General features: G+C 37.1%; 1 protein-coding gene across 2 annotated transcripts in view; it reads right to left on the bottom strand.

Moving 5' to 3' along the window:
* IDE (insulin degrading enzyme) overlaps positions 1-21,863 on the bottom strand; it is a 95,992-nt gene that overhangs the window by 42,622 nt on the left and 31,507 nt on the right. For both annotated transcript variants that reach the window (XM_040254527.1, XM_040254526.1), the window contains exons 2-5: positions 21,415-21,599; positions 19,372-19,579; positions 16,121-16,290; positions 2,586-2,708 (exon numbers count right to left, since the gene is read on the bottom strand). In XM_040254527.1, the coding sequence (XP_040110461.1) occupies positions 2,586-2,708; positions 16,121-16,290; positions 19,372-19,579; positions 21,415-21,599 (686 nt within the window). The remainder of the gene's footprint in view (positions 1-2,585; positions 2,709-16,120; positions 16,291-19,371; positions 19,580-21,414; positions 21,600-21,863) is intronic.

Genomic DNA, 21,863 nt, shown 5'->3' on the forward strand with positions numbered 1-21,863 from the left:
AGCTCACAGCCACACACTGGGTAAGTGGTGTGTTAAGAATTCAAACCCAAGCTCTCAGACTCTAAGAGCATGAACTCTTAACTACTATAGAACATTATTACATTTCTGGTATGTTTTTCTACATTGTCTTATGTATCCCATTTACGTCTATTAGAGTTTTTAAGAAATCCCTGAATGGGATCATATAGCACATAGCATTTTTATAGAGTGCTTTTGTTTTCTATTTAATACATTATTAATATTTCCCATGCTATTAATACACTGTCATAAAACTATTTATTCATTCAATATTTATTTACTGAGTACCTATGATGTACCAAGCACTAACCGAGACAAATCAGTGAACAAAACAGTTTCTCTTCTCAAGTGACTTACATTCTGGTACAGCAGACAATAGAGAATATTTAATATTTTTTTAAATATTAAATGTGTGATAATTTTAAAAGATAAATGTTTGATAAATGTTTTAAAGAACAATAAAGCAGCTGGGAGATAAGAAAGTGAGAAAAGGGATGTTATTTTCTGTAAGATGTTCTATGATATAGCTATAAGATCACTATTAATCTAGTATTAATGAACATTTAGCTTGCATCTAACTTTTTACTAACAAATACTATACTGAAACATCCTTGTGTATCACCTGTTTGAACAACTCTGATGATTTTCTTAGACTGCACTTCTAGAAGTAAAAATGTATTTTTTAAGGGTGATGCATCTTAAATTCTCCTCTGTAAAGTGTGGAGGAATTGCATAAATTGTATACACAACAAACACAAAAGAATACCTCTCTTCATAATGGGTATTAGTTAAAACAAAATCCAAACCAAGATTATGGTAATTTAATAGGGGAAACAACATATTATCATTAATTTGCACTTTTAGAATCAAACCTTTGTTGCTTTCTCATAGTTTTCCTAGTTTATAATCATCTGCCTTTTGATTTTTTAGTTTTCTGAATCTTATAAGGTCAAATCTCTCAATCTTGTCCTTTATACTTCCTTTTCTTGCTTTTATATGCGTAGAGCACCAAAAGTGAAAGTGAAGTCGCTCAGTGGCGTCCGACTCTTTGCAACCTCACGGACTGTAGCTTACCAGGCTCCTCTGTCCATGGGATTTTCCAGGCAAGAGTACTGGAGTGGGTTGCCATTTCCTTCTCCAGGGGATCTTCCCAACCCAGGGATCAAACCTGGGTCTCCTGCATTTCAGGCAGACGCTTTACCGTCTGAGTCACCAAGGAAGCTTCAACTTCCAACGACTGATATTAATCTGTATTTTCTTCAGGTCCCCATTTAAAATCTCCTAAGCTAAAGCTGGACTGGAAGAAACACAAGCTGGAATCAAGACTGCCGGGAGAAATATCAATAACCTCAGATATGCAGATGACACCACCCTTATGGCAGAAAGTGAAGAGGAGCTAAAAAGCCTCTTGATGAAAGTGAAAGAGGAGAGTGAAAAAGTTGGCTTAAAGCTCAACATTCAGAAAACGAAGATCATGGCATCCGGTCCCATCACTCCATGGGAAATAGATGGAGAAACAGTGGAAACAGTGTCAGACTTTATTTTTGGGGGCTCCAAAATCACTGCAGATGGTGATTGCGGCCATGAAATTAAAAGACGCTTACTCCTTGGAAGGAAAGTTATGACCAACCTAGACAGTATATTCAAAAGCAGAGACATTACTTTGCCGACTAAGGTCCGTCTAGTCAAGGCTATGGTTTTTCCAGTAGTCATGTATGGATGTGAGAGTTGGACTGTGAAGGCTGAGCACCGAAGAATTGATGCTTTTGAACTGTGGTGTTGGAGAAGACTCTTGAGAGTCCCTTGGACTGCAAGGAGATCCAACCCGTGCATTCTGAAGGAGATCAGCCCTGGGATTTCTTTGGAAGGAATGATGCTAAAGCTGAAACTCCAGTACTTTGGCCACCTCATGAGAAGAGTTGATTCATTGGAAAAGACTCTGATGCTGGGAGGGATTGGGGGCAGGAGGAGAAGGGGATGACCGAGGATGAGATAGCTGGATGACATCACTGATTCAATGGACACGAGTCAGAGTGAACTCCAGAAGTTGGTGATGGACAGGGAGGCCTGGTGTGCTGCGATTCATGGCGTTGCAAAGAGTCGGACACAACTGAGCGACTGAACTGAACTGAACTGAAGCTGAAGCTCCAACACTCTGACCACCTGATGAGACGAGCCAATTCATTAGAAAAAACCCTGTTGCTGGGAAAGATTGAAGGCAGGAGAAGATGGGGATGGCAGAGGACAAGATGGTTGGATGGCATCACCGATACAATGGACTGAGTTTGAGCAAGCTCCGGGAGATGAAGGACAGGGAAGCCTGGCATGCTGCAATCCATGGGGTCGCAAAGAGTCAGACACAACTGAGCAACTGAACAACAAGCTTCTTTTTAGAACACAGTGAGTTAAAAACAAATTCCCCTCCACATTTTCTCCAAGAAGATCATCTGTAAAGCCTCTGAACAGATAATAGGAAATATCTTATATCTTTCCTTCCAATACTTTGAAAAAGTCAAAATGGAAAATCAGATAATCCAATTGTATGAAAAAATTTTAAGATTTCTCACCTCGACCTAAAACACAAATAGCCATTAAGTTCGATGAATAATAAGTAGAATGGAATTTCAGGAGCTCTTGTCTTACATCAATGCCTTCTTGGTTCGGTCTAGTCTCTAGAGTATATTTGTTACCTAAAAGGAATGAAAAACATTTCTAAGAAAAAGCAAAATATGTGAATTTTAAAGCTTCATAATTATTACTAACATTGCTTTAAGGTAAACTTAAAAAACAGAGTCCAAACAAACACATTCATAATGATTAGTCAAGTATGTTTGACCATAACCTGGATAAACAGGACAGTATAGAACAAACTAGTAAAATTTTATCTATAGAGCTTTCCCTCTGGAACTTGAAGCACTTTATAAAAATTATAGTTCTTAAAATTCCTATGAGGTGGTAGGTATTATGAGCACTTACAAGACAAAAATGAGGTCCTCCATTCACACTTTAATTTCCAATCCCCTAGGTAGCTCCAAAATTAATTGAACATAGTCACAGAGGGATCTTTTTGGAACTTGCCAAGTTACTTGTGGAAAGAAATGTACTATTCTTGGCTGAAGCATTAAATTTGTGATATGAATTCTCATGAATTTGATCTAGACTGGTAAAAATAGGATGCAATGCCATTCTTCGAAGTCTCAAGCGATGTATACAGAGTACCACTATGAGATCTATTATGAAATTTAATAACTAATTCAATTAGGATAAAATGTGCATGTCAAGAGCAAATAGTCAAACTCTCTAAGTACCACATTTCTAATAAAGGTCTTGCCATTTAAAGGCTGGGAGGTGGAATTTCAGTAATTGGTATCTCTCTAAAAATGGCATCTTGACTAGAAATATCTTAAAATCTAGTATAGTAACTTTTATTGTTCCCACTTAAACTACTAAATGGGCTCCTGGCAGAACATATTCTCAATGTGTTTCTCCCCCCTTGGGTTATTATAATGGCTGATGAACTGGCATTTAGAGAATCTCTTTTTCACTAAACTGGGATCCAGAGAGAGCCACCAGATGGCGTTCTCAGATCCAGTCTTTATCCTTGAAGAGCTGCATTGTACTCTTAGCCAAGATTCATGCCCTGAATGCTTCAATCAACAGATCTAGTGGAGTGTGCAAGAAACAGTCCAGCAAGTACTCAGTAACCTTTTTCTAGTTAGAAAGCAATCAAATGTACTCATATTCACTGGCAGCAGCCTGCTAATCAAGTTTCCAGGTTCTTTACCAGTCCTCTCAGTTTCAAGGAAGATCCAGTTCCACTCCAGATCTGCTCTACTTGAGGTCCTAAAACATCCCCTCATTCTACCTGAGGGATCCAGATGATCTAAAAAGTATCCAGAGTCCTAATTCCTCAGAGAAAGACAGAAAGAAAAGGACAACAACAACAAAAAGCTCCTTTTCTGGGTAATGGTTAAAAGTTCTCTCATATTAAGGTGAAATTTGAGTATATACCTCCCTTTTTTACTAAATGAAGGTTCTAGAAGCCTCAGTTCCAGGGAGACTAGGCCCTAGAGCTTCATTACTCGTTTACACTGCAAAGCACAGATTCTTAGACTATGTGCATTAAAATCGACACACTGGGACACCCAAGCTTGGAGAAATCACATTTTATTTCAAGGATATAAGTGTGACAGCATTAGACAGAAATCACATTTTCAGTGTCAAGTGTGAGCTGATGTGCCTATTCACAATCTGGTCCATATAGTGGTTTTTAAAACAAAACCTCAAATCAAAATATATAAAGACAAAGGGTATGGCCTCTGTATAGAACTTAAAATTCTTTCAGGTTGACTGATTCTAGCTCATTCTGCTTTGATTTTAATATACCCGAATATCTCACCATTCTAATCCCTACCCCTTATCTTTAGGTTCATTTAAGAACACAGAGATAGGGACTTCCCTGTTGGTCCAGTGGCTAGGACTCCGTGCTCAAAATGCAGGGGGCCTAGGCTCGATCCTGGGTCAGGGAACTAGATCCCACATGCCACAGTGAAGATCTAAGATCCTGCCTGCCACAACTGAAACCCAGCACAGCCAAACAAATAAATAAACATTTTAAAAATAAAAACAGAGATTAAAAAAACAAAAAAAAACCAACACAAAGATAAAGCGTGACTATACCCTGAATACACTAAGATATGTATCACTGGAACAATACTGACAATGCTATAGTACAAGGGGCCAGAGGGCCGCAGCAGAATACAACACTGCACAAGAATGAATACCACTGTTCATATGCAGCAGCGTGGAGGAATTTCACAGCTTCCAGGTTTAATGCGAGAAGCCGGACACAAGACACAGAGACACTGTATTATTTATATAAAACACAAAAACAGGCTGAACTAATCTTAGTCATAAAAAGTCAGAATAGACGTGATCCTCGGGTAGGTGGATAATGAATGCCTACCGATGGGTACAAAAAGGTGTTGGCAATCTGTTTCTTGACTGGTGTGGTCTGCTGTGGTTTTTGAAAATTCAACGAGCTGTATATAAATAAGAGCAGTATATTCATTCAATAGATTTTTCAAATAGCTGCAAAAGTAAAATAACCACAATAATTTGTCAGAGCCACACACACTTTTCAGTATATTTATTATATCAATATTTCAACAACAAATTAAAAAGAAAAATGAGCCAAAGGGGCTATTTTGTAAACAGCAACCTGGCTCACCTAAAAGCACAAAAATCTAGTGATTCTGTATCTCTGGCCAAACGGCTAGAGACTCAATCACATTTGCTCTGAAAAGTGGCTTTTAGCCACAAAGATTCCATTCTGTGAAATCCACATATTCATTTGTTTGCTACCTAGATGTTTCCAGGCTTTCTAATATGTAATGATAGAAGGGAACTCTGGTCCATTTGTGAACACAGCCCAGAATGCCAGTCCTGTATCCTAAGACACTCCTGAATTAGAAAGAGGAAATGGTCTCCACTATGACTCTCTTGGGGTCAGATAGTCAGCTCTTAATACATTGACAGAAAAACATGAATACTAGGAGTAAATGGGCCAAAGAGTCAGGCTAGTTATTAAGTTGATTAAGCCTTTTATTAAATCTTTTTAAAAAGTTTTTTAAAAACAAGAAGGCTAGCTAGTGGAAGTTCTCAAGAAATAGTTGAGGAAATGAACAGAAAAGCAGGACATAACACAGAGAATACTTAAATTACTGAGCAGACTCTGTTACTATCAGAGCCATCATCCCCAGGTAGGGAGGTGCAAAGGAACAAGCACTGGCTTTGGTGTGAGTAGAGCTATCAATTAATCCAGGGTCAATCGTCTTCTGGTTACATGACCTTGAACAAGACTTCCTTAGGCTCAATCTGCTGTCCTGACATTGGGAGACTTACACCAAATTAAAAAAAAAAAAAAAGTGTAAAATAGTGTAAGACTAATATTTAACAACCAATTAATAGAATAAAAGTCTGATGATATACCAAGCATTGTGGTGAAACGAGAACTCAGATGCTGCAAAAGGGAGTGCAAACTGGATCAACTACTATAAGAAACAATTTGGCAATATCTGTGCAATCTAAAGATGTACATATCCTAATACACAGTAATTCTACTCCCAGAGTTTCCCTCCTAGAACCCTAGAGAACTCTGTGTACAAGAAAACATGTATAAGAATGCTTATAGCAGCACTATTGAATCAACAGGAAAAAGGATAAAGAATAGTAATATATTCGATAAATTTTTCAGAAAGCAGCAAAAAAAAAATTTATCAGAAACACACTCACCAATATGGATAACTCCTACAAATACACATTAAATGAAAAAATACAAGTGGTAGAGATTACTTACAAAATACCGTTTTTATAAAACTAAAAAACTATACAACACATTGCTTAGAAATAAATGCATGACTTGGCAATGTTATCTCTTGGGAACAGGGAGGAAAATACAATCGGGGAATTGTGCAACAGACGCTCAAACTATACTTGAAACGTTCCGTTTCTTCAAGTAGTGTGTAAAGAATGACCTGGGCAAAGCTTTTGTACTGATCTCTTTTATGACAAATAATAAATCTGGAAAAACATTAAAGAATTGAATATAATACTTGATGTATAGCAGAAAATAGACAACCAGTAGAAGGTACTTCTGTTATGATTTGAATTGTAGGAGGGACTCCTGGCTTCTGAATATAGCATAAGATCCGTGTCATTAAAGTAGGGAAGAAAGCTCAGTAAATGGTCCAGATGACCTTCCTCTGCCTAAGAATCTACATGTGGACAGCAATGTGAATATGGCTGGGATAACAAATACCAGTTCAGTCTCTACACATATATTGTCCTCATTTAGCACTAAGTCAGCAAGGGCACTTCTATCCAATTAAAACGCTGCTACACAAATCTTGAATCCTACCTTTCTGGCTCTGTCACCATAAGAGTAAGCTCCAGCAGAAGACTGAGGCTGTCAGGGTTGCTGACTCACTGGGACCTTCCACTCTGGGCCTGCTAGGAGAGAGCACTGGCTTGGAGGTTGGGAGATTCAGGGTTTCTCATCCTGACTCCATCATCTTCTAATTAAGCAACCCTGGAAAAGTCTACAAATATCTCAACATGGATACATGCCCAGTTGTTAAGAAAAAGGGTCAAACCCTGACCCCAGCTGTGAGGCACAGGCAAGTTTCTTTATCTCTCTGAACTCCACTTTTCTTATTCATAAATAAGAATCATGAGAACCAATCTCATAGGATTGCTATGAGGATTAAATGAATAATCTGTGCTAAGGCTCAGCATAGCATCTATCAGACAATAATTACTTAACAGGAACTTGGGTTGCTATGAAGTTTATGAAAAGTGATTAACGGATATTGAAGAGGGTTTCGTATATTGTAAGATCAGTAAATTTTATTCTATGTTTTCATTACAAGAACTATGTGTGCTCATCCACTCGGTTGTGTTTGCCTGACTGCAACTCCATGGACTATACCCCACCATGGGGTTTCCCAGGCAAGAATAATGGAGTGAGTTGCCGTTTCCTTCTCCAGTTCTTCACATGGACTATAAATCCTATTTTTAAAAAAAGGCTTACAAAGTCAGTACTAATGTATATGAGTGCTGATTTTCAAGTAAACAGAATGTATTTTCCTGGAAAATTCTAAAGAATTCTTACACTCTGTGGGAAAGACTAAGTTTGAAGTTTTAGAAATATGTTTGAGAAATCAAAGTTGTCTCCAACTATATGTCTCATAGGTTCTCAAGGAAAAGTCTATTTGTTAGTTCTAACCATGAAACTGAACTGTTCTCTGAAAACCCAAGATCCTGAAGGTTAGTTTAATATATCTACACAGTTAGTTACTTGGAATTATTATAATCTTTTTTTTTAAAGCTCTTTTTTCTTGCTATAGAAATCTTCTAAAAATCCTGGAAGAAACCAAAGTCTTTGGAGATCTATAAATCTTCCTAAAAAATTAAAAAAGGACAATTCTTCTGCATCTGGGTAAGGACATGCAAGTGTGAGACATGAGTTACTAAAGAAAGGGGACTTGAAGTGAAAGCCTCTTAAATGTCACAATAAAGCAACTGTACACTTAAATTTCTAGTTTTCCATAGACACATTTCCTAGCAAGGGAAAAAAAAAAAAGGTACTAATGAAAGCCATGGAAAAACCTGGAGAATAATAAATGACTAAGCAGTCTAAACCATATCAAATATTTTTATATCTATGAATTATCAAGATACTAAAAAAAAATAAATTAGTCATCATTCAAAGATGCCAGGGAACCAACTCAATATTTTGAAAACTGGTAAATAAAGGGAATGAATCAAACATTTATCTTACTTTTTCTATAACTGTACCACTGGGGAGCCAAACAGCAGAAAAGGAGATTTTCTTTTTATAGTAGTACTCAAGCAAATCAATATGAGAAAAAGTAACAGAATTAAAATTACAGGGGTGATGCATTTGAGGACGGTTGTATCAACATAAACAGAGAGCAAACTAGACATTATATGCCCCCTGACGAAAGAACACATCACCATCTATGAAGCCTTCTTCAAAAATGGATAAACATGAATCTAATCAGGCCTCTATATCCAACTGCCAACTTGTGGGAATACAGAAGAAAGAGGAATATATTAAACTACGTTGCTGGAAATGCAATCATCAAAAGCTAGGCTATGAAAAGTCCTACATAACAAACATCCTGATTTTCAATAAATAAATTCCAGGGAGTCAAAGGGAGGGAGTGGAGGAAAGAGATGACTATTTGAAACCAATAGACTATTTGAAACTTAAGTGGATCCTAATTCAAATCAATTTTAAAAATTAAAACTTTCATCAGACAACTAGAAATTTGAACACTACCTGCATAGTTGGTGATATTAATGATAATGCTACTTTTACCATGTTTTTTAAAGAGAGTCATTATCTTTACAGACATATATTGAAATATATGGGAGTAAAATGATATGATGTCTGGGATCTCTTCAAAATGATGTAAGACGGTGACTGGGAATGTGGGTCAGACAGGACTGGCCAGGGGCAAAGTGATGCATACGCAGGGTTCTTAACAATATTTTGTCTACTTTTATATATTCCAAGTTGTTCACTTAGAAAGGAATGGAGAGACGAAACAGAAAAAAGTAAGTAACTTTTACTAGGGTCTAAATTGTGTGTCATGATCATCATCCCAGTATACCATGAGGTGTTCACACTCCCTTTTGGTTGATGTTTCATACTATTTTTTGGTTCTAATCCATTTCCCTACTCCTTCCTACAAAAGCATCCTTTATTATGGCCAAACTTCTCTAACTCAGGTTCTCCAAATGACACTGGGCTCACTCCTTGGTCTTTGCCTCTTATCCTGATTTTGGGGGTTAACCTAACATTATCTCGATTCCTGGGTTGGGAAGATCCGCTGGAGAAGGGATAGGCTACCCACTCCAGTATTCTTGGGTTTCCCTTGTGGCTCAGCTGGTAAAGAATCCGCCTGCAATGTGGGAGACCTGGGTTTGATCCCTGCATTGCAAAGATCCCCTGGAGAAGGAAAAGGCTACCCACTCCAGTATTCTGGCCTGGAGAATTTCATGGACTGTACAGTCCATGGGGTCGCAAAGAACTGGACACGACTGAGCGACTTTCACTTTCACTAACATTATCACAAGAAACACAGACTTGAAGTTCGGGCTGACCTGATAATGAATCCCATAACCTACAGACACTTCTACTGCCAGCCTCCCTCTTTTCCCTCCTCCCTGTGTCCCCCACAAGGCTAGGAACATTGGTCTACTTTTTCTGTCAGTATTAATCTTGGTATCTGTCAAACGGGATGATGAAAATTTCAGTACTGTGGTGAAGGTTAAGGGAAATCATATCAGGTAAAACTCCTCCCCAGTGGGTGGCACTTAATGCTCAGCCAATAAATAATAGTTCTTTTTCCTTTTCTTTTAAGAGTGACTCTTCCTCTGCCTAAGACAATCCTACCCACCCTTCAGGAAAATTCAACTTGCACCTCCTCTGAGATCCTGGAGAATTTAAATTTCTAGGCAATCATAAAGCAGGAGGAATAGTACAGTGGTTAAGGGCACCAGCCCTGGCTCTAGCAATCAAATGTTGAGTGACCCTAAGCAATTTAATCACTTCTCTAAAGTCTTAGTTCACTCATCTATAAGACAGAAATAATAAGGGCATGTACCTACTGGGGAGATTGTGAGAATTAAGTTAAATAATCCAGGCAAAGTGTTTAGTGCAGCACTCAGTAAAAACTGGCAAGGAGGAAAACAGAGAAAACCAAGTCTGAGATTATACTCCAGTGAAATTCTGAGTTTGACTTGCCTCTCCAACTAAACTAAAAGTATCTTTAGTGCAAAGACGTTGATTTACACTTTGCATTTTCTAATGCACTTTACATATAGAAGACCTTTAAAAAATTACTTGTCAACAGAGAAAGAGAGAATCTGAGCATATGTATAATACCGTACTCAGATTCATATAATCCTTTGTGGTATGTGCTACAAAGCATAATTGTCACCTAACAATTAAGAAAGAAAAACATCACCTGTATCTAAATACAGCCCCACCCTGTATTTCCAGATGCCCTCCCACTTTGTCTTTCATTCCATTAAGGAGTGCCTGTTTTGTTTCCCTCACCCACATCCTGATTTTTTTTCTATTTCCTTCTCTGACTAAACCCACTTGCTCCCACAGGGTCTGTTGGGTTAGGTTTAGAGAAACAGATCACTAAGAATAATCAGAACTAAAATTTTCCTTTCCTGTTCCAAACAACTTTAAAAAATTCAACTGCTTCTGCTTTTATTCCATGGAGAGGCAGAGAAAAAAAATTTTTTTAAGGCAACAGGGCAGAGAAAAGGCATAAAATTTATCAGCAACTGTGGAACTATAACTAAAGGTATATGTGAGTGACAAATGAAGGAACAAAGGGAATGTCATCACCAACCAGTGGTTCAGCTTAAAAAGAGAACAGGAGAACATTTCTCTAATAACACTGTCCTACAATCACCGCATCAAACCCACTGCATCAAGTTGTGGCTGCCCCTCACGACTTCATGGCAAAGACTTTTTCAAAATGTTGCTATTTTTCACAGCTGTGTGTGTGTGTGCTCTGTCGCTCAGTCATGTTTGAGTCTTTATGACCATGGACTTGTAGCCCACCAAGCTCCTCTGTCCATGGGATTCTTTTTGGCAAGATTACTGGAGTGGGTTGCCATTTCCTCCTCCAAGGGGATCTTCCTGACCCAGCGATTGAACCTGCGTCTCCTACATTAGCAGGAGGATTCTTTACCACTGTGTCACTGACCCTCTGCCACAGTGTAATTACAGAATCTCTCATTTACTGAGTACCATTAGGACCAGACTTTTGGCTAACCACTTTACACCAAACAGACATGGGAGGAAACTGAGGCTTACAGAAGTTAAGAAACTGGCCCACTCTTGGCTGGTCAGTGGTAGAACAATGATTCAACCTCAGCATGGCCCGCCATCACAGTACAAGCTTTACATCACTGAGCAGTCTCCTATTGGGAGGTGGGATTCCTGGCTGAAGTCTGAGGCTAGAGAGATCACATAGGGAGTTAATGAAGACATGTATGTGGGGACAGATTTAGCACATAACTACAAAAATGACTTTCAAACAAAGGAACTGACTCTAAATAGCCTTTGCCTATTTCTCTTTCTCTAGAGAACTGCTTTTATCTTTCACTTACTTACTCGTAGAAGTTTTTATCTTTTGCTTGCTTACTTACTTACAGACGTTCTTATCTGCTATATTGCTTTGCAAAACTTTTCACTGTGTATGTGCTTGTCTTTTTTGTGTCTGTACTGAACAGAAATTTTTAAGTTCTAATGTAATCAAATTTATATTTAAATATATGCTTTACCATTAAAAATATGGTTTGTGATATGTACGCTCAAGTACACTTTTCCTAGCCTAATATTTTTTAAAAAATATTTTCTTCTACAAGTTATATAAAGTTTTTTTCTATAATTAGGTCCAATCAACCCAGAATCTATTTTTGTGCATGGTGTGAGATGAGATCTGATTTTATTCATCTCTACATGAATAAGTAGTTGCCTGTGCACCAGTCATTGAAAGGCCCACCCTTTCCTTACTCATTTCTCACGTGCCTCTGTTTTATGTCTAAGTTTCCAAACATTTGTGGATATGCTTCTAGGGTTCATTATCTGTTCTACTGTTATCTTCATGTATTTTTGCATCAATTTCACTACTCTAACAACTGAAGTCTTGGTACGTGGTAGAAGTAGTGTCTTCTTTGTTGTTCTTCAAAATTATCTTAGTTATCCTTGGCCCTTTACTCTTTCTTATTAATTTATAATCAGATTATAAAATTATTAAAAAGAAAAAAACAAAAAACCTCAGGCTTTCAAATGGCACCACACTGATTTTAGATAAATTCAGGGTGAAATGTATCTTGTAATATTGAGTTTATTCATCCATGAACATGGTTTATCTTCCCATTTACTCAGGCACTCTTTTATATCCATTATATAGTTCTTGCTCCTCTGTTAGTGTTATTTCTAAACAACTTATAGCAATTTTTATATTTCTACAGGAAATATAAAATACTACAGGAAATAATATTTCCTGTAGTATTTTTCTAATTGATTACTATCAATACAAGAAAAGGGGTTTCCCAGGTGGTGCTAGTGGAGACTCAAGAGACCCAGGTTCACTCTGGAGGAGGCCATAGTGACCCACTCCAGTATTCCTGCCTGGAGAATCCCATGGACAGAGGAGCCTGGCAGGCTACAGTCCATGGGGTCACAAAAGAGTCGGACACGACTGAAGCAACTGAGCACACACCCAAAATACAAGAATGCAATTTTAGAGCTTCTCTTCTCTTGACAACAGTGGTGAATTATCTTATTTTTGATGATTGATCTGAAGATCTTGAATTTTTTATGCAAGCATATCATATGGAAACAAGAAGTTTTCTCTTTCTTCCTTTCAACCTCTCACTTATCACTTGTTTTTTCCCTTGACTTCCTGTAATGACTAGTACCTATAGCAGAGCTGAACAAAAAAAGTGATGAGAAGGTATTCTTTGTTTTTGTCTTTCAACAGAAATCCCTTTGAAACTTCAGAATTAATCATGATGTTTGACAGAGGCTTTTATCAACTCAAAGAGTTTTTTGTTGTTTTGTTCATGAATGAGTGCTTTTTTGTTGCTTTGTTCATGAAGGTGTTTTAACAAATGCTTTTCTTGAGTCTACTGAAATGACTGCCTATCACTTTGAATTACTTAAACTGTGGAACCCATTTGATTGTGAAGAAATAAATTTAATGTATTGAAAGATCTAAATTTTTAAAAAATATATATATAACAGAGGTACCAGACTACATCTGGTACTCTTATATCTGAAAATATAAGATAGGTAATGTTTGGTGAAACTTTTGTTCCAGTGGCTTACATGTGCCATGAGTAAAATGTACTATGGGTTGTATAAAGAAAAGTTTGAAAGCCACTGACCACTTTTTCAGTACATGAAAAAGTACTGTTAAGGACAAGCATTTTATTGTAAGGTTTTCTCAAAAACACACAATGCTTGATCTTTGCTCATTTAAAAACACCTAGCTTTAAAGTATTATTAATATTAAAATAATAAACCACATTCCCTAGATGACAAAATGGGCCACATTCATAGAATCATCTGAAGTTACTAAAAAATAATAAAAGTAAATTAAGTATGATTTCTGACAAGGTTTTTTCTGCAAGAATAACTTTAAGTAAGGGTATTTATTAAAGCTTTTATCACATTTTCACTTGCCTGTGACCTTAACAATGGACAGAACGTCTACTCCAAAAAAGCTCAACATTAGTTTATATTTCTAAAATCACCAGGTAACTTACTGTTTGCATTACTTACATCACATTTTATGTACTTTTGTACCAAGTCTGGCTAACTCACCTCTCAGCTGTTTATATTATTTCATACTTTGTTGACTAACTGCCTAGCCTTGTCAGAGGTTATGAAAACAAATATGCTCCCAAATTCCATCTCTACATAATTGACCATTTAATGTTTTTCTTCACTTATCACTCCTGATACCTTAAGATATCTTAAGATTGTTTTGTGTTTGTGACCAGAGGCAATACTGCTCACCTTATTCACTGGATTTATTTCTGGAAGATCTGTGGCTGCTTCCTGATTATGCTGACTGTGATTTATCACCAGTGAGACCATTTTAAAGGAGGCAACTCCCCAAAAAGAGTTCTAACATGTTCTGACAATAGCAGCATTGTTGGTGAAAGCACCTAACCTGCCAAAGGGACTATTTAAAGGACAACAATCATTGGATGTAGTGATTTTGAAATTTGGTTTTTAAATTCATATTCCCTCAATATACCATGTATATCATATTCCCGCAATATACCATGTATATTTTTACCTCTATAAAAGCCACTTTTCAGAAAATTAATCATTACATAGACATTTTAAGGACCACAATATTCACCTTAGCAATGATACAAGGTGCCAACTGTTACAAGTCTAAATAATACAGTATAGCTGCTTCTAATTGGAATTTTTATAGACTCCTATTTTGCTATGCTAATTCCCTGGTTGCTGCTGGATATATTCGAATGGTATTCAAACTGAAAGAACGCTGTCTTTTTCAAAAGTCCCCAAAATAAACTTATAAGCATAAATTTAAGTACACTAAACAATCTATTTTTTATGCTATTTTATAATCCCCAAAGCAATGTTTTAAAAATCATAGCAACCTTTCACAATGATTACATCTGGTAAAGTGGGAATAGCAACAGTCAATAAAGAAAAGGGCAACTTTTTGTTTTTGCCTTTTTAAAACATACTTTTGTATTATTTAAATATTTTAGCTGTATTTTTTCATGAAAAACTGAATAAAGAAAAAGGGTACAATTATAAAATCAGGTATCTCCAAATTTATTTTATGCTACTCCCTGTCATCCCATCTCTAATCTACTAGGATATTGCAGCGCTTTGACAGCAGGGACCTTGTGTGTCTTCTACAGTCAGGCCTGGAGCAGACGCCATGCATTTATCTATCTATAGATAGTAGAGGCGGAGGCAATGGGAGTAGGGGATTCAATAAGCCCTGAAGTGGATATTCTATTTATTCAGAATAAAGAGCGCTATTATCTCCTCTCCTTGACATGCTGGTTAATATCTACTCACAACTCTTAACTGCTCTGCTCTTGAAATAGCTAGACCCCTATTTGTATGGGATGGCCAGAGGTATCCTCTAGAGGGCTAACTAACTGGTTAGGCCACTGTTATTACAATTTCGAGAATATCATTTCATATATTACATTCAAAGTCCAATGCCAGAATCCCTCTGTTGTACACCTGAAAATTACATAATATTGTACATTGATTATACCTCAATTAAAAAAAAAATCCAATGCCAAGAGCCCAACTCTTATTGACATCCTTTTCTTTGAACTACTAGCCAAAATGTTACTCATCTGTTAAAAGAATGATTACTATTTCTAAAATCTAAATTTAATTTTTTATCTTGTTATCCAATAAACTTGTTTCATACTTTGTTACTCTTCCTTCTTAACCTATCACCTTATGCACAAAGCTCAAATACCTAAGCTTTAACCCTTTTTTTAGGTCAAATATAGGTGTTTCCCCAAAGACCTGCCAAACAACATATATGTAGGGGTATGGTTTAAGAAATACCAGGGCAGGACTTCCCTAGGGGCCCAGGGGCTAACAATCTGCCTTGCAATGCAAGGGACACAGGTTCGACCTCTGGTCAGGGAACCAAGACCCCATGTGCCACAGAGCAACAAAGTCTCTGTGTTTCAGAGTTGACTCACCACAACTAGAGAGTCTGTCTGCTGCAACAAAAGATCCTCATGCATGATGCAACTAAGACCCGATACTAGCAAATAAACGATTATTTTTAAAAAAAGACCAGGGAGGAACAATGATATAACAACCACTTATCAGCTCCAAACTCTAAGGAGTTCTGCAATCTTCTATCCTAAACTATAAAATACAATACTGGGCAAAAAGGCCATGGTTTAAATGAGGTTAAGGAGAACTAATGCATTAAAGCTGCTGCTGACAAACCTGTTCCAAATTTACTGAAGGGATGTTTGGGATTCCCTGTAGCTTTTTCCAGCTGAAAGAGTCTCCAGGCATCGTTCATCACATTTTTCTCATGTTCTGAATCAACTGCATTCACCTCTCTGTCTTTGCAGCTCTCATCAAACAAGGGGCACAGGAAAAACTGTGCAAATCTAAGGGTGTGAAACACAATTAACAATTTGAAAGTTGTTATTTTAAGAGTGGCCTCAGAAAAATGTTTTTTAAAATGTTTGAAACTTAGGAAATAGGAATTCTACAGAATCAGAGAAAACTAAAATTGCTACAAAGAAAAAAGGAACGTAAGTTCTAAGTAATATAAGAAAAAAATATTATACATATGTAAATTCAGAGAACTCTACCCTAGATATGTCACCTAATTAGTGAAAATATAAAAAGATTAACCCCTGATTTTGACAATTCCCACCTGTTGTTACCATATCACCAAGCAATTCACCAGCTGGGTATCCTAAAATTCAACTCAATTGATACCATGAGATCTCACAGGTCCTACAAGGCTCATCCCTCCCTCACACCCCTTCCCCTCTGTCCCCAACTTCAAACACCAACCACAGGTCCAGGTTGTCACCTGGGCTTCTGACCAAGCACTATAGATCATAGATCAGAGGCTCCCACAACCACCTCCTTGGGTGCAGTTAATATTCTAGATCAGCTACAGGACTCAGAGAAACATTTTACTTACTAGATTACTGGATTTATTATAAAAGGATATGATTCAGGAACAGCTAGATGAAAGAGATATGTAAGGCAAAGTATGTGGGAAGGGTACAGCGCTTTCATGCCCTCTAGGTAGGCCACTCTCCCCACATCTCCACGTGTTCACCAATCTGTAGGCTCTCCAAACTTCAACAGAATTGAGTAAATCACTGGGCATTGGTGTCTGAAATCAACCTCCACCTTGTGGACTGAAAGTTCCAACCTTCTAAATACAGGGCTGGTTCCCCTGGCAACCAACCTCTAGCCTCAAATTATCAAGGGACTTACCCAAAGTCACTTCATTAAAATAACAAAATGCAACTTTATGGCTCTCAACACTAAGGAAATTCTAAGAGTTTCAGGAGCTATGGTCTAGGATAAGGGACAAAGACCAAATATATATTTCCTAATATAAATCAAAATACAACAATAAAAAGGCAGGGAAGGCTTGCAGAACAGTGGGGCAGACTTATAAGACAACAGCAATGTAATCTATCTATTTAAGATTTGCAATTTGAGATGTCTATAAAAATCTCTGTTGTACATGGCTAATTCCCCAAGAAAGGAAAACACACCTGACAGTTCTCAGGCAATAAATATTAAATTTAGTTTTAAGTGCAATTTCACTAAGACTCAGGCATTTTAGGACAAACTAACTGACCTATTTAAAAGGGTCTATTTGAATACTTTTCCTTAAGAACTTTACAATTAGTGAAAAAAATAATAGTAAGAAAAACATATGACAGTAGTTTGACTAAGAATAATTATGGACTTTTATGAAATATTAAGAGAATTTTTAAAATTTAAAAGCAGTGGTTTGACAAATAAAATGGCATGTAACTTTAACATAAGTAACCTATTATATTTTTCTTGAGGTTGTTCTTTAATAGTAGTACCAAAGCTGAACTGAGATTCCTTTAGTTAATAAATTAACTCTCCTACACTAGGTTGCAATTTAAATCATGATTTCATATAGTAATTCTTAAATTTAGACCCCATCTTATAAAAACAACATCCAGAATTCAGATAAAGATGAGAGCAGAGACTGTCTGAATGGGACCACTATTCAGTGGGCCTAGAGACTCCTGGGTTTATAAACATCTCAGCAATTGCACCTCACAGTGCAGCCATCAGAGAAGCTGTTACCATTACTTGGTATTATTTTAAGCACATAGTGAATACAGTCCTGTGCTAAGTACTTTACACATACCAACCCAAAGGGAAACTCTATCTGGAGCCTATAATTAATGATATATGGAAACAGATAATTCTGGACATATAACCACTTTTACCTACCTCAATACACTCAGGTTGGGAAAAGTACCTAATAGCTACATACCATAGCTGGACAAAGCCACATAAAGGGTCATGATTCTGACAGAGTATAATCAGTACTTTTAAAAGATGCCCTGTACAAGTAGCTTTTTTTTTTTTTCACTCTGATCCAAGTAACAGACATCCTCCATCATACAGAGATCTATTATATGAACATCTGCTGAGGCATTTGTAAAGCAGGAAATTAAATTCAGTGTATGATCCCAAGGAACTCATTAATGGAAGTCTTCTGGGAATACATACAAAAGATGATTACATCTCAAAGCTGCTGCCTAAAGACTGAAACATAAGCTAGAGTAAGTAAGAAACAGACTACTCTGACCCAGTCCTGTATCTTAAACCCATGCCTTTGTTCTTCTATTAATGTTCTTTGTGCTACAGAACAAATTCAAACTACTAGGTTTGGGGGAAAAAATGACTATTAATTTAAATAAGCAATTAAAGCTGAGAACTAAAAACTGTGAAATCAAACTTCATTATAGATCCATCAAAAATGCTGCAGAATTACACCTTCTTGGTAACACAGAGAACTATAAAAATTCACCAAGGGAAAAATTACACTTTGAACAAACCAATGAATCAAATCACTGATATAATGAAAAATTAGATACTGTTAGCCGCTTAGAAAATTGACCAAGAAATTTAATTAGCCTAATGGAGGCTGCTCCAGAAAACACTTTCACAAAATATCCCCAGGGTTGAAACAGCAGGTCAAAACATTCTGTATCTACTAAATATCCTTGAGGAGTGAGGAACTAAAGGAGAACAGAATATTTAAGTTCTTGTATTCTGGAACAGAAATATGTTTGAAAAGATATCCATGACAGGAGTACAGTTTATTCTTCATCATATGCTTCATATGCAATACCAGTTAGAATGGGAAAGGCTGGCGAAAATTTTATGTCAAAAAAACATTTTGTAGTCCTGAAAGCTGGTTTAAAGTCATGCCATTATTTCTCCTCTACTATAAAGTAAATATATAACATCACTCATTATTTTCTGTTTATAAAAACCCAGGGGTCAAAAAGTACTGGTTAGAAAACAACAACAACAAAATACTGGTTAAAATAGATTGTTAAGCTATAAAGCTGTGAAGACATTTTTGTAAAAATAATAAGTATTGTTATTAACATGATAATTTAAGAAAGTGAGATAGATAATCCACAGGGTATTTTCAGCATTACCTGTCTAGCGCACCTTCTAGGTGTTCATGAGAAACATCAAAATAGTAATTGGTATGCTCTCCACTAGTGAAGGCATTCGAACTTCCTGCATGCTCACTGAGAAACTGGCTGTATTCATTTTCTTTAGGGTATTTCTTTGTTCCCAAAAATAACATATGTTCACAAAAATGACTTAAGCCAGCAATATTTGGAGGATCTGACAAGGAACCTGAAAGAGAAGGGAAAATACATATATAATAAATCATTTGTTTATATGTTGAAAGATATCAAGGACAGATGAATCACAGGTGATTTGGAACTTCTGTTAGCAATGGTAACTCCAACCATAATCATAGGAAGTTAACTACAGGCTACTCTAAAATGGTACAACTTACATTCTAGCCCTAGCTTTTGACATCAGTTTGTTGTCATTGTTCAGCTGCTCAGCTGTGTCTGACTCTTTGCAACCCTATGGATTACAGCATGCCAGGCTCCCCTATCCCCTTCACTATCTCCTGGAGTTTGCTTAAATTCATGTCCGTTGCGTCGGTGATACTATCTAACCATCTTATCCTCTGCTGCCCCCTTCTCCTTTTGCCTTCAATCTTTTCCAGCATCAGGGTCTTTTCTAAAGAGTTGGCTCTTTGCATCACGTAACCAAAGTATTGGAGCTTCAGCAACAGTCCTTCCAACGAATATTCAGGGTTGATTTCCTTTAGGATTGCTCTCCTTGCTGTCCAAAGGACTCTCAAGAGTCTTCTCCAGCACCACAATTCAAAAGCATCAATTCTTCAGCACTCAGGCTTCTTTATGGTCCAACTCTAATATCCATACATGACTACTGGAAAAACCAAAGCTTTGACTATCTGGACTATATGGACCTTTGTCAGCAAAGTGCTATCTCTGCTTTTTAATATGCTATCTAGGTTTGTCATTGCTTTCCTATCGAGAAGCAAGTGTCTTTCAATTTCATGGCTGCAGTCATCATCCACAGTGATTCTGGAGCCCAAGAAATTAAAATCTGTCATCATCAGACTGACATCAGTTACCTGGTGACTTTCAGCAGATACTTAACCTTTCTGGACAGTAGTGTCCTCACACATCACTCTGAGAGAAAGAGCTGAATGCACTGTTTTATAAGAGCTAGAAAATTCTAGCTTTTGTATTTTATTGAAAGAGACAATACAGGGTGGTGCTAAGAGCACAAGTTAGCAGGTCTACTAGCTGGGAAATGTTGAGCAAAATGTTTTGTTTCAGTCACTTTTTTAATATATACTTCACTTAAGAGAGTAAAGCAACTTCAAATTAGATGACAATTTGCAAGGCACACTGAACTGTGCGTGGCAATAATCATTTGTACAACTTACAATGGTTATTATCTTATTTCCCCAATTCTAAAATGCCACTGAATTTAAAAAAAAGTTTTTCAGAGAGGGAAAAAACTAAATGTACACATAGATAAGAAGTAACTTGATTAAAGCAGCATTAAATGTGGGAGAAAAGTGCACACAAGAATTTAGGAAATATGCTATTCCTAGTGTATCAAGTGTATATGAAAGTAAAGGCAGTAGAACTGTTACTGTAAAGGATGGGAATGAATTTCCTTGCTGCTAAGTCACTTTTGCTGGAAACCTAATACAACACTCCCGGTAAAGGTGTGTGTGTGTGTGCTTAGTTGCTCAGTTGAGTCTGACTCTTTGTGACCCCATGGACTGTAGCCCATAAGGCTCTTCCGTCCATGGGGATTCTCCAGGCAAGAATACTGAACTGGGTTGCCAAGCCTCCTCCAAGGGGATCTTCCCAACCTAGCGATCAAACCCAGGTCTTCCGCGTTGTAGGTGGATTCTCTACCACGTGAGCCACCAAGGAAGCCTGGTAAAGGTAGAGTGACTTAACATAGACAACTGTAGATTACCAACAGCTGTACAGGGCTACGGTACCCAGTAACATACATCAAACTGGTAACTGCCAGGTCTCCAGTGCATAAATATGGAGAGTCCAAATAACTGTAAACATTAGGTCAGTGAAACTGAACAAAGCTTAATTCACAATTTTAGATTGTACCTATGTGTACATCAAGTGCTGCTGATGATTTATCTGTTGTTGGATCACTGACGAGAAGTACTTTGATCCCATTGACCAGCTCAAGTCCACGGTATTCTCGCTTGTCTTCAGGAGATTTGATGATATGATTTCCTATTCTCTTGATTGCTGGATTATTCATTTTGCTGTAAGTCTTTTTTTGGAAACTGAAAAGAAAAAAACTGATTAATTGTTGGATTGTGGTTTCTTTTTGTTTTAATGAACAAGGAGTAACAAGCAAACCCATATATTATCAGAGTAAAAAATGTGTACAATGAAGTGCAACTGACATACAATATTAGTTTCAGGTGCACAACAGTGATCCATTACAAACTGATCACACAATAAGTCTAGTTACCATCTGCCACAAGACAAAGTTCTTCAAATATTACTGACTATATTCCATACATTCCCATTGACTTATTTATGAG

This window comes from Oryx dammah, unplaced genomic scaffold (assembly GCF_014754425.2).
Source record: "Oryx dammah isolate SB20612 unplaced genomic scaffold, SCBI_Odam_1.1 HiC_scaffold_14, whole genome shotgun sequence".
NCBI lineage: Eukaryota > Metazoa > Chordata > Mammalia > Artiodactyla > Bovidae > Oryx > Oryx dammah.